The sequence below is a fragment of the Barbus barbus genome (assembly GCF_936440315.1).
Source record: "Barbus barbus genome assembly, chromosome: 5".
Taxonomy (NCBI): domain Eukaryota; kingdom Metazoa; phylum Chordata; class Actinopteri; order Cypriniformes; family Cyprinidae; genus Barbus; species Barbus barbus.
In genome coordinates, this window is record NC_136733.1 from 20,714,774 (window position 1) to 20,729,271 (window position 14,498).

At 37.9% G+C, this 14,498-nt stretch overlaps 2 protein-coding genes across 2 annotated transcripts in view; one reads left to right on the forward strand and one right to left on the reverse strand.

Moving 5' to 3' along the window:
- LOC306869464 (multiple C2 and transmembrane domain-containing protein 1-like) overlaps positions 1 to 8,263 on the forward strand; it is a gene marked incomplete at its 5' end in the record, with an annotated part of 124,023 nt that extends 115,760 nt beyond the window's left edge. The window contains one exon of the mRNA XM_079416239.1: positions 6,192 to 8,263. Coding sequence (XP_079272365.1) covers positions 6,192 to 6,263 — 72 coding nt within the window. The 3' untranslated portion in view covers positions 6,264 to 8,263. The remainder of the gene's footprint in view (positions 1 to 6,191) is intronic.
- Positions 8,264 to 10,448: 2,185 nt separating this feature from the next.
- LOC306870430 (SMC5-SMC6 complex localization factor protein 1-like) overlaps positions 10,449 to 14,498 on the reverse strand; it is a 39,103-nt gene continuing 35,053 nt past the window's right edge. The window contains exon 19 of the mRNA XM_079417697.1: positions 10,449 to 11,189. Within this exon, the coding sequence (XP_079273823.1) occupies positions 10,690 to 11,189 (500 nt within the window). The 3' untranslated portion in view covers positions 10,449 to 10,689. The remainder of the gene's footprint in view (positions 11,190 to 14,498) is intronic.

A 14,498-nucleotide genomic window follows, 5' to 3' on the forward strand; every position in this document is an offset into this window, starting at 1 on the left:
CTCCCACAGCTCTGTGGGTTTATGTCTTTACTAACCTCGTTTGTGTTATTTTGAGTACGCTGCTTGCATATGCATATTTATTTCAGTGGATACAGATTAGTGGAGTGTTGTGGACTGAAACGAGGCGGCAAATTCTCTTTTTCTATTGCTTTCTTTTTTTTTTCCTAATGTAAATACATGTTCTAGGTCCATATGATGTTTACACAATTACTGTGTTTATGGAACACCATTTACCAGTAACCACATATTATAAAAAGCACCAGCATCCCCTAACCATACAAGGGATAATCAGTTTGAACTCATACTATAATGTTAGTTTGTTCATAATATTTATGTACTATTACATTGTACAATATTACTATTACATTGTAACCTTTTTACATGCTTCACAAACAAAAATACAGTAACACGAATATTGAATATCTTTTATATGTACAGGTTGCTGTTGTTCGTCTATTGTTTTTTTGTTTTGTTTTGTTTCTTTTTGTCTGACCAGTTATCAAATTCTCACCACAAGAGTGTTGGCATGAAGGCTTTAACTTAATCAAGCTAACTGGTCACTAAATCTTCAGATCAAGTAATTTCAAAGATTTTTAGTTTTAGTGATTCAGGCTTATTTTATTTTATTTGATTATTTTACCTCTATTTCACCATTCATTTTCATATGTACACCATATTTTAAAACTGTATTCACTGGTGTTGCTGTTGGACACTTTATAAAATTGAGTGGTTTGCGTGCTATTTTTAATATTTGTTTTATCTTTGGACTGCTGATACTTTCTCCTCCAGATTTTTGGGGAAGGCACTGTTGTCCTTGTCTCCTCTTATAAAATGGCCTTAAAATGCATACATTCATTAAATGACTTTATTAATTGCCCAAGTTGAAGGTGTAGTGAAGAGCAGTCAGGTTAAATGTACACTATACACAAGTGCTGTGGTTATTCTAAGGTGTGTTTGTAAACCTCAATACATACGGTGCCACCTCTGTGCATGGCCTTTTAAGTGCACTGCTGGAGACCTGTGATATATCAAACCTGCTGCGAGGTGCATATTCACTTTGAATTACTCCCAGTTTACACACTCTATGTTCATTTCATGTATCCGCCTAGATTCCTCCGAGGATATCTTTACCTGCTGTGTGCCTGCCTCGCTGCTTTGAATAAAGCACATTCTGATATAATGCAATACTTTGTCTCTTAAATGAGGCCAACTGGCATTACCAACTTAACATTCTCTACCAGGTGTCTAAGACGTGTCCTATTGCATGCTTTATGGTGCCATTAGCCAATGGAGGAACTGCGTGCATAACTGGGACGCTAGCAATTAGCACGCCAAGGGCTCCATTATGGCCTATGCAAAGGCAGAGACTAAAATACAGTCACAGCGTACAAATGATTCAGCTCTTAGCCAATTCATCACCTGCGAAGGGCACACACTTGAGGAGAGAAGAAAAGAGGGCAAACAATTTAAAACATTTATGGCCACTTTTCAGCAGGCAAGGATGTAATGTGTAATGTTTTCCCTTTGTTAAAAACATTAATTTAAAAAAAAAAGTATATTATTGGTTGACTACAAGTCAAAAATACAGAATGATTAACATATACCAGGCTGCATTCATTAGAATAAACAGTTAAACGGTAATATTGTGATTTTTTTTATTTTTACAATAACTTTTGTCAATTGTAGTGCATTTTAAAATGTAATTTATTCCTGCGATGGACAGCTGAGTTTTCAGCATCATTACTCCAGTCTTCAGTATCCTTCAGATATTCACTGCTCAGGAATCATTTATTATCTTATTCTTATTAAAATCAATGTTGAAAACAGTTGTGCTGCTTAATATTTATGAAGAAACCATGATATAGTACCATTTAAATGTTTGGGGGTGGGGGATGTTTTTACTATAAATAAATGCTTTTATTCAGCAAATACGCATTAAATTGATCAAACGGGACAGTAAAACAAGTGTTACAAAACATTCTATTTCAAATATTGCTGTTCTTTCAAGCTTTCTTTTCATCAAAGAAACATAAAAAAAGTTTCTTATTCATATTCACAAAATATTAAGCAGCAAAAACTGTTTTTGACAGATAATAGTAAGAACCATCCTTATTAGTATTTGAGCAGCAAATCAGCATATTACAATGAATTCCGAAGGATATGACGTTTAAGATTGGTGTAATGGCTGCAGAAAATTCTGACTTCATTAAAATGATTTCCAAACTTTTGAAAAGTACTGTATACAAATGTTTTTATATTGTTTACATTTTACAACTTGGAAAAGAAAAATGGATTCTTCTGGCTCAAATGGTAGAGCATGAAGTTAGCAATGCTAAGGTCATGGGTTCGATTCCCAGAAAAAGCATGACCTCCTACTACCACAGATCAGATATCAGATCAATATATTATTTATTTATCAAAACCATGTTCAATTATTTGTGCACCCCCTAATTAATATTCATGAGCAAAGCCTTTGGCAAATTTGTGGTCCCTCCCACAGCTGTCTTAATCCTTTTTTTGTATTTGAGGAGAGAGCAAAAATCTTTTCTCAGGCCTGTCTTTGCTGCACCAGGGGTTTCGATTTAGAGTTTAAACAAGCAATTAGCGTGCACCTTACCTCAGGAAAATAAAAAGTTTGGAGAAACTTTCCTCAGTGCCTTTTCCCTCTCGATTCACCTCAAAACGCTTTTTTTTTTTTCTTTTTCTTGACAATGGATGTGAGCTTGTCTGTGGGCGTTTGTGAGCCCTTTTTGTCTTCTGCAGGAGCATTTAATGCCCCTAATGCAAGGTTAGGTGTCACTGGAGATGAAGCAGGCACGGTTTCTCTGCTCCTCTATAAACAGCATAGCATAGTATCATTAAAAATGTTCAGCTTTCATTTACTTATTTATATTTGCCTGCCGCCCATGTGGCTTCAAACCCCGATCCACGCTTAGCAGTGGGACGACATGGCGTACTCGGCTGCGGCAGGTCCCGGGACGGCGTCTGACACCGCTAAACGAGGCGCTCACATGCTTGGCGCCCCCTCCATGAGAGCGCACTTCAAAGTGTGTTTTGTAGTGCAACTGTCAACATGGGGGAGCGGAGCGAAGGTGGAGCAGCCTTTGAGCAGCGTAAGGTCTTTACCCACCGTCTCCACGGATGTTCTCTTTGTGCTTGGCACTTGCTCCAAATTGCTATCTCACCGTAGTCACTTTTAACCCCCCTTATTCCATACTAAAGTTCTTCTCTTTGTATTGTTCCCCTTTTTTACTTTCTCCGCGTGCTTCTTTGACTCTAACTAGTGCACTGTGTTATCTTGGATGGGACAGCTCTCTGTCATTAAAGCTGCAGTGCTTGTTGCACCATACAGGGTGGCATAACTGTCAGCAGTTAAGAGACGTGCCACACGCTCTCTATAGCGCTACTTTTGATTGAGCCTTTATTGTTGTTTGCCTTCATTTCTTTTCTTCCATTAGATTCACTAATGTCGATCTTCATCGCCTCACCTTGACACGTAAACTTTTGTTTACACGCAGTTCAAGGGAGGCTTCTGAAGTCAGACGCGACCCTGATGTGTTTAAAGTGAATATGAAAATAATGACCCCGTTAGGCTGCAATTTAAAGCACGCTTTGAAGACGACGAATGCCAGGCCGCTCTGAAATCCTCCAGAAATGCTCTAGCTGTAGCTATGGCCCCTATTGTCAACGTTGAGTTAGTATTTATTAGGTCTGCCAGTTTTAAATTGACTAAATTTTAATTCAGCATTATTACAGTTTTTTAATCAAATGAATTAAATTATGTGCTGAATAATTAATTAAAATAATCATATATATCAATGTTTTTAGATTTTGCAAATGGACTACATTTACACTCTCGTTAAGGAGCATGATTAATTGTTATTGTAATTTTTTTTACACTGCAGACAATTTTAATTTTAGTTTGAAATGAATTATTGACCCAGTACTTTAAAAACTGTAGAAGCACAACTAACATAAAGATGTTCCTCTGCTAGTAACAATGTGTTGTATCAACCACAGATGTCTGTTCTCAAGGAAATTAATCATTTTATTCAGCAAAGATGCATTAAATGAATCAAAATTGGCTGTAACGACTTGTTTAAACTTAAATTAAAGAATGTTTAAACTTTCTAATTATCAAAATCCTGGAAAAAAATTAAGCAGCACAACTGTTTTCAACATTGATTTTATTAAGAATAATAAGATGATAATGTTTCTTGATACACACACACATATGTATATGTGTGTGTATATATATATATATATATATATATATATATATATATATATATATATATATATATATATATATATATATATATATATATATATATATATATATATACATATACATATACATGTGTGTGTGTGTGTGTGTATACACATTTTGGCCCTTAAAATAGTGTTACCAACAATTAATTTAAATTGTAATAATATTTCACAATATTACTGAGTTACTGTATGTTTCATCAAATAAATGCAGCCTCGACTTCTTTCCAATAAAAAAAAAAAAAAAAATCACACACACACACATGCTGGTTTTTGTGGTTTATGGGGACTCTCCATAGGCGTAATGGTTTTTATACTGAACAAACTGTGTGTGCTATTGCCCTACACCAACCCTACACCTAAACTTAGCCCTCACAGGAGACTTTGTGCATTTTTAGATTAAAAAAAAAACACCATTTAGTATGTTTTTAAGCCTTTTGAATTACGGGGACATAGGCAGTGTCCTCATAAACCACCTTCATATTGTAATACCTCTGTCATACCCATGTCATTATACAAATTTGTGTCCTCATAAACCACATAAACATGCGCACACACACACACACACACACACACACACACACACACACACATACACACACGCACACACACACACAAAGTAAGGACGTTGGAAAAACAAAACAAAACAAAAAACTTTTGATCAGGTGATTTAATGTTTTCTATCAATTTTCCATGCATCTATTTAAACCTTTGTGTCTTGATGAAAAGATGCATGCAAAACTACAAAGCAGACCTGCTTGGTTTGGAGAAATGTATTTTTCATCCTTCCTACTTCAAAACCACATCAAAATCACATCTGATGTGAGCTGAATGTGGCACAGACAAACCCAGTCTCACACCTACAAGATGGATGGCTGTGAGATGGACACACTTCTCAGTGTAGGTGGTGACTGATGCTTCTGTTGAGTTGGCAGTACATGGACCACATTTCTTAGGGAGTCTAAGTATGACGTCAGTCAGTTTGAGGGCCAGATCTGAGGGAAAACCAGTGATCTGTCTATTTCACTCAGAGGCGCTTGACTGTTGCTGTCTTATTTGTCTGAAAGTGAATACTAGTATGGTGACAACCCTGTGAATTTTGAGCTGGTATACCTCCTCATCATGCGTTGTTCCAAAACCTTGTGAGCTGCCTCGTTACCTAGATAGGTACCTGCCTTTTAAGACATCCTAACTGGAATAGAACTGTATAAATTAGGTTTTTTTGGAACAGTCTACATAGGTTGCAACATAGTGTTGTGCAAATGGTGCACTTTATTATCAACTGTTTCAAGACAAGCTTTCTTTCTACAAGCTTTCAAACTGCTTTCTACACCTTTGAATATTCAAAAGTTTGGGGTTGGTAACATTTTTAAAATGTTTTTAAAAGAGGACCAAGGCTCAATTTATTTAATTAATTATACATTAATATTGTGAAATATTATTACAATCTAAAATAGCTGTTTTCTATTTTAATATATTTTCAAATTTATTTTTTCCCTTGATTTCAACAGCCATATCTCCTTACATGAACCTTCAGAAATCATTCTAATATGCTGGTTTTATGCTCAAGAAACATTTATTATACGTATTATCAATGTTGAAAACTGTTTTATAGCTTAAAATAGTTTTTGGAAATTGTGTGAATTTTTGTGGAAAGTTCAAAAGAACAGCATTTATTTGAAGTATAATTTTCTTTGTAACATTATTAATGTTTGAAAACATTAAAAGTGTTTGAAATTGAAATTGTCTAAATTATGGCCAATATAGTGTGCCTCTCAGTTATATATGGCTGTATGTAGGATTGCAGTAAATAGTTAAGTGTGACAGCACAGCTCTGCTCTCCATCATTGCTGTGTTTGACCGAGGCCTTCTCAGAATCCGCCCACCTGACCATGTGTGTGTGCTTGTGTGTGTTTTAACAGGTGCAATACCGAGAGCTGAAAGTGGAGCCCAGTCACAGCCCAAACAAAAGAAAGAAAAATAACCCAGGATAGCTCTTCTTCTCGCACGGATGCTCTCCCAAAGCCAAGGAGAAGGAGAGGGCTGACTGGCAACCAGCCTCTTTCTGTCTTTCTTCCTCGCTCTTTTTCTCTCTGTTTCAGCTGCAGCATGGGGAGTTAAAGAGCGCGGTCAGGGTAAAAACAGGACCATTGTTAATTACCATCCGTCCTTTTTTGGGGTTTATTTTTGCGGCAGGGAGAGCAGCGAAAGCTCTTGACCCCTTTTAGAGTCAAGCAGTCTGGGTTATTTGTCAGCGCTTGCCACTAGCCAGACAGCTCTAAAAGCCAAGGTGTCCTTCCACGGCAGCAAACTGAGGCACTCTAACCACAAATAACAGGATCAGCTGATAACACGCCCACCTGTGCCGACACACCTCGCCTCTACAGAAGGGAAAACGACGGTGGTTAAGTTGCAGTTTGCACCCTATAATTTGCGCGGCACAGTCACTGCCATATCTAAAGCTATCCGCAGCTGTTATCAGAATCGACAGCTGAGCCTGTTACGGTCCGATTTATGGCTGTAAATGGACTCAGAAAACACCCAGTGCTAGTGAGGTTCGCGATATCTTTGTCATTTCGATGTTCTTTTAACGGTATGAGTGATGCATGCTGGGCTTGTTTATTGTAAACCTTTTTTGACCAATAGTAGCCATGGCAGCGTCAGCATTGTCCTCATAGTGGGGATTAGGGAATTTACGTTGCATCATTCCCTCTTCATCCTTTGCTCCTAAAGCACCGCAAAGTGCCACTCCGCTAATAAAGATTTCGGTTTTTGCCGCCATAATTTTGATGGTGTGGTGAGAGAGGCACTTCTCTGTCATGTTCCCATGTGCCGTAACTCTGCCCTACGTTGGGCGCCAGTTCAAACTTTGATCTCTAAAGGCCAAGTGCTGTTTTACAGAGGAAAAAATCATCCGAAACCTTTCGAAAAATCCCAAACTTGAAGGGTGAATGTCTGTGTGTGTTTTCATTGCTGTGTATTGGCTGCTTGACAAGAAGTCGATAACGTGTGGACAGGCTGCTTTAGGGCCTCGTGGGTACCGGAGGGCAGAGGTTTACTGACGCCGCCGTCGCAAAAAAGGAGGACGCAGGCTGCTTTCTCGGCGCTCCTCCTGTCATTCTGCTTTCTCTCCCTCTGTCATTTCCTCTCGTTCATCCAGCCGCTTGCGAGGGAGGTCATGGATGGGTCCACGGGGTGCTCTTGAGGGACCTCGGCATAGCAAGCGATGAAAGATCACAGCGCAGGCGATATCAGAAAGGAAGCTAGCCTCCCTCCTGACTTCTCATTTGCCGTATCGCATCTATCATATGGAAAGACCATTGATTTGTCGGAGGGAATTCCATTACAAAGACAACACAATCCCCACTGAGCAGGACACGGACGGTACTTCAGTGACTTGCGTTATAAAAAAACAACAATGGTGATTTGAACAGCAGAAAGGATAGTTTTCTAAGCCTGAATGTGTTTCTATGTACTGTGTGTGTTGATTTAAGTTGTTCAGTGGGTTTATTGTGAATGGTTTTGCATCCCAAAAGCTTTTTGTTTCGTAAAAGTGCACATGCTATGTTTGCAAGCAAACCAAAGTGGATATTTTTTGGAAATTATATAAAAAAGAGAGACATCTATGTAGAATGTATCTATTCAGTGGAAAATGAATAAAGGCACTTTCATTTATACCAGATTTTTTAATTATTTATTTAACAAACTTTTTTTGTTGTTGTAAATATTCCTAGTGTAAAAACAGACAAAAAAAGCAGAATGTGGTCAGAGAATATATGTGATCGGTTTATGAAACTGTAATGTGTCTGTCATTTTAAAACCTGTTGCCTGTGATGTCATACTGTGACTGGCTGAAGCGCAGTCGGCAGATTTATGACAAAATTGAAACTAAAATATGAAGTATGAATAATTTGTCATTACTTTTAAAGATGTTTTGTTTCTTTTTTATATAATTATTGCTTGCGTTCATCAATAAAAAAATCTCAAAGCATGTAAATAAGAATGACTTGTGCAGTGCTATTTTATTATTTCTGTATATTAGTATAGTATATATGAATATTTTTTCATATACTATAATATTTTTATTTAGAGTTTTATTAGTTAGTTTTTTACTATTTCTATTTAGCTTTATTTTTATTCCAGTTTTTCATTCAAAATATACATTTACATTAGATACTTTAACTAAAACTAAATTGGTTTTTAATGAATGATAACATTAGTTATATTGGATACCATTAGGCACAAGGTCTCATCTATAGATCTTAGCAGTGGGTCTTTTGCAGACAAACACACAGGTGTGTACAGCTGGTTCATCTTTCACAAGCAGAGTCATTCATTTCTTACACCTTCACCAGCGCTGCTATATTTCAAGCTGTTTGCCGTGAGCCAGGTTTCCCTGCCGAACACCTCACCACGTAAGCGCTCTTCACACACTCTCAGAGTGATGGAGGGACTATGTGTTCCTCCACGGGGGCCAAAGGGGCTCCCCTGTGCTCTCAGCCTCTGTGGCCTCCCATCATTTGTTAGTCTGGTTGTTTCTTCCCTGTCTGATCCCTGCTGTTATTCAATATGACACCGTAGCATCACACGGCGTGATCCAGTAGAAACGGCCGCTCTGCCAGACGTTAATAATCACGGCCGTGCTGAAAGCAAGAACACTCGAGCATGTTATTTATTAACCTCAGCATCCTCCATCGCTCTTGGGCTGTCAGGCTCAGACCATCCGCAGCGTCTTGGGTTCTAATCCCAAAGCCGGACTCCGTGATCCCTCGTCACCTCCGGAGGCTGCATTGTAGTTGAAAAGGGCATGATCAGGAAACTGCTCATTCTTCATGGAGGTCTTGGATGGATTCTCTGCTTTTGTATTGGAATCAGTTGTTTGGAGGGGATTGATTATTAACCCCACATGGCACACATATGAGTTCCCTCCATCATCCTGGATCAGAGAACTGTGAAGCGATGTCTTACACGCTGGGCTTCAGCTAAAATAAGGTTTGTTCATTTGGAACAAAATCATGGAGAGTCTAATGGACTGCAAATTATATATGCTACAAGTGAAAAGTAATTTCTTATGAATGAATTGCTTCTTAAATTAATTTCTATAAAACGTTTTTAAACGAGTGGACCAGATAAGACAAAGAGTCTTATATGTGTTATAAATCTTATAAATCTGTTTTGAAATCTTCCCAGGATGATGTCCAAAGTGTGCTGAGCTGCAACTGAGATTAGAATTAGTATTGCCAATTCGGATTTATCATTTGGTTGTTCACTATATATTTCTTGTACTTCCATTTGTGTTAATTCATCGTTTTGAGGATTAAAATGTGAATAGCCAGTGCTTGGTAGTAACTGATTACATGTAATCTGGATTACGTAATCAGATTCCAAAAACCAATTACTTGTAATTAGATTATATTACATTTTAAATTACATTACATTCACTTTTTTTTTACTGATTACATGATTATATATTATTCACACAATAGCAATAAATTAATCATAATTTACTGATTCTCCCTAATTCTTCTTTTCCATCTTTTAAATGTGAAAAAGAGATTTTAAGGTAAAAAGTTTATAAGTAACCCATTTGTATGTTCACAGTTCTCTGACATTAATTAATGGTCACATGATGTGGCGGTAAACAAATTAAATATTTAATCTTTTTTAGTAAGTGTTTTATTTTGATTGTTATTTTAAAATGATTTATTTTAGTTTTACTTTTTTATAATTAAATTAATTATTAGCTTTCATTAAACTCACAAACCCCCTGCAGTTCCTTCACAAAGCCCAATTTGGGAAACCTTGACATATTGTAAGTGTTTAACAACACTTCATGTTGTTAATAACAACAAATGGAATATATGTCAATATGGTACAAGATTATCCCATTTTCATCAATGTGATAAACGAGTTTGGTCAAAAGTAATCTAAAAGTAATCTGATTATATGACCTTAAATGTATAACGTAATAGACTACATTACTGACTACAATTTGTGATGTAATTTGGAATCAGTAATGAACTACAATTTGTAAGTAATCTACCCAGCACTGAAAATAACTATAATAATGTGCATAGGTGTTTCCACACTTTTGAATGGGTGTGAAAATGAAATATTTTAACTATTTGCATGGTTCAAATTATCTTTATTTTCTTTCATTGTTTTTATTTTTTTATTTTCCACAATTAAAGAAATTTTGGGAATGAAGAAAATTATTAAGAATAACCATTTTTATAAAATATCCTTCAGCTTACTGTAAAAATAACATTCAAAAGTTATTTCTAGTGTTTTACAAAAATATTTTTACACATACAAAAATCAAATAATCCTCAGATTTGAATATTAACTAAAAAACAACAAATAAAGTGCAAAATCGCTACAGCATGAGCGCTACGCTGTCGGGGTGGTATTAAACTAGAACTAGTCAAAATCAGATCGTCCAGTGATCAGTGCCGCCCCCTCCTCCAGCAGATCATCAAGCAGCTGCACAAACAGTCTGACTTGATCCCCATGACAGCGTCTCAGAGCGGGGCTCATTTGTGACCCATACTGTTCCAAACTCAACACAGTCCTCAGGTCCTCAGCCAGGGTCATGGCACGGGAATCTCCCCAGGTGGAGGCTAGCTCATCTGGACGGAGACGGATCAGGGTGCGGCATACAGTGGGACTAAGGTGGAGTGGTGTAAGGGGGGATTTGTAGGTAGGTATGTGTCGCTCTTGGAGGTAGGAGAGGAAAAGGCAGCTGAGCACCCATGAGCAGGACTCTATGAAGGGCAGATCCCGAACCTCAGAGCAGGGAGTATCCAGGGCTTTGTCACCTTCTTCTGCACAGCGAAGGAGCTCGTCACGTAGGGCCTCAAAAGGCACAAGGTCCAGAGGGGTCTGACCTTGATTGTCACACAGCTGTAGAAGAGGAGAGCCTTGAAAAGAACAAGAAAATAACTTTACCATTCATGTTTACAAAAGCATCGACCATTTGAGATGATCAGATGTAGTTCAGATCATGATTACACTGCTAAAAAAATAACTTAAAGCAGCATAGAATGGCCTGTTGGTCTCCTAACAGGGTCAGGTTGGTCTAGTTTGGTGGTTGTAGGGGGAACAACTGGCTGACTAGCTAAGCCAGCTGAACACCATCTTATGAGCCTATAGCTAGACCATGTTAAACTATTTAAGACCAGCAAACGTCTGAGGTTGATTTATCTGTTGTTTTTCAACAGGGTAGGGCTAGTTACATTTTGTCAAATTTACAATGTTTAGGTGACTGACGTCAGATCATCACATTTAGCAACTGGTTAACGGCAAACTGAGTCATCATTATTGTTAAATGTGAAAATCCAATCTGCTGAATTGTTTTAGTTTATTAAACACACCGTCAGTCATCCTGAGTAATTAAAGCCATGCTTTTTTATCAGTTAAAGCTGGAAAAATAAACAACACGGCTCTGTGAGGAGGAAGAAAGGATATTTTCCAGGCACCATTAGTCTAATGTTGAGCCACAGGCTAGCATCACAGCTAACTTGTGCTAACACAATTAACAGGCTGAAAAGTCACATAAGAGTCAAAGTAACACCTAGAAATTTTACAGTTAGAACAGGAAAGACCTTCAGTGGCTTAAATTCAGAAATTGTGCTTATAACAATAAACCCCCTCCCCCATATATTTAATGTAAAAACATTTTATGAGATTAGCATGAGCATGCTCTTACTAAAAATGTACTGTGGCGAAGTTGTCTCATGGTACTCAATGGGATTTCAAAGAATACCATGATATATGTCCAATAAAAAAATGTTAGTGTGGCCTCAACCATTCACTGGCACTATTGAAATGAAGCGATGTTTGATTTTCACAACAAAGTTTCTAGATGCCCATATATGAATCGGTTAAATGACTTTTTCTCTCTTTTGTGACAGCAGTTAAAGTGGCTTTAATGTGGCTGAAGGTAAAGCCCATGCACATTCGCTCTTGGCCTAGAAACACCAGCCGTGTCAAGTGCACTCTTTGTTTGCATTTAGCTCTCCACATTTCTATGGCAAACTGCTCTCGACGATACTTGACTCTTAAACCTCTGTGCTAATGTGGCAGCCGTTCTGCTAAATCTCACACAACTCTGCACCTCTCTTAAAAGCTGTGCCGTGCTTTCCGCTCGCTGTTGACACTCAGATGAAATCCCTCTATCAAAAGAAAGGATCATTATGTGCACAAGTGCAAGAAAAAAAGTTGCTGCTTTATATAACAGAATTACTAAAGGCAGAGCCATAAAAAATCTTCTTGCCTCTGTTCTTTTTTACATTTTTTGATGGTCAATCTGTTCCAATTGAATTCTTTGGATTATTGATCTTTCAAAATGCACAAATGATATACTAAAAATGAATATTACCAATGCCAAAGTCTTGGGTTCTATGTTCAGGGAATACATGGACTGATAAAAAAAATGTATAAATGTAAAGTGGTTTGGATAAAAGTGTGTGATGTAAATCTGATACCCTCACTGTACATGGTACCATCGCACTGTTTAATTTGTTAGGAAAACCTGCTTATGTTGACAGATAACTCCTGGTACACTTTGGTAAAAAAAAAGAAAAAATGTGGATTTTCACAATCCAGGGTCAGAGCAATTGCTGAGGTCAAGGAGCTGAAGAAGACAGTAAGTCCATGAGACCGAATGGAGGAGAAAAACAACATTTCTTCATAACAGGTCCTCACCGTGACCCACTCCACGGATGAGACCTTGCCCAGAGCTCAAGCTAGAACTTCACAAGAGTGAAGAGTGCACTTCTCTGAATCCTTGACAGATGTATTCAACGTGTACATTGTTAGCTTTAGGGAAAACAGCGTTGTTGTTTGGCAGGAAGAAAACACTGTTTTCCTTTCGATGCTTACTGTAAGACTTTGAAATACAGTGACAATTCAATAAATCTGCAATTGTCTATTCTTTGTTGAAGGGAAAGGCCTTGGATTGCCTTCAGCTTCCCCCTGCTTGATGTTCTACAACTTTGATAAAAATTGGACAGAGAGAAGGCCATGTTTTATGCACGGTTAAATGGTGCCCGAGCTCTGAAAAGGGTTGTTTGTTTTTTTTCTCCTGTACGGGGAAGGGGAACGCTTGCGTCCTTCACAACACACAAGACATTCAAACATCTTTTTCTTTCATACCAAAATGAGCGCACACACCAAGTCATGCTCAAGTGCAAGTTCATTTCGCACTATAAGTACCATGTCACCACACCGTAAGCTAATGATGAAAATACAGCATTGGTATTCAAAAAGCTCTCTACACTGCAAAACATTGTTTGTGCAGTGTAGAGAGAGACTTCACTGTCGTAATCTATTGTTCTGTGGGTGTTTTCAATGTAATATTAAAATTGAACAACAGTAAAATTGAACATTAATGTTTTTAAGTATTAGATTGATTCAAAATAAATATAAGTGTTGGTCCGAACAAGCTTTTTGTGTTTTAATTGGTAGACAAACTACCACAATTTTCGACAAAAAGTGTGGGCACCCCTGCTTTAAATAATGTACCCTTTTCACAAGACAGTGAAATTTTAAATTTAGATTTTTTTTTAAATGTATGTACATTTATAACACTATACTTTGTTTTATATCATCTTTGCATCAAATTACCAAAAAACTAGTTAACGCTAATACGTTTCTAATGCAGTGCCTATGGGAGGGACAGTAAATTTGACAGTTATCTCTTATCAGTCTCTCTCAATTTTTTAGAAAATTGTGAAAGTCATGAAAACACTATCATGGAGTTTTTCTTTTGCTATTTGAGCAAATGGGACTGCAAAAAAATACATTTGTGGTACTCTCCCATTCACTGCTCTCGAAGTTAACCAAACTATGAATCCCGGAAAAGTTATAAAAAAGGTCCATCCACAATTCTCCTCGAGTTTGTTGGAGAATCTCTCTCGTTGAGAATACGCCCATCCGCCAACATCTGAATCAGGTAGTGCGCTTTTTTAATGCTGGTCCCGCTGCAGAGCTGTCAAATACCTGACAGGCCGAAACCTGGAATGTGACAAAGGCTGAGACGGGGCCCTGCTTTCCCGACCGCCCGCGCAAATGCGAGCTCGCCAGCGACTGCTGATGAATGTGAGCTACGGGCAGATCTCCCTCCCCCAGGAAGGCACGATCAGCCGCAACCCTTTCTTCACAATGGCCCATGAAACACACATCTGTCAGCGCTTAGCCACACGGACGCATGTGCAGCCGCTGGAGTG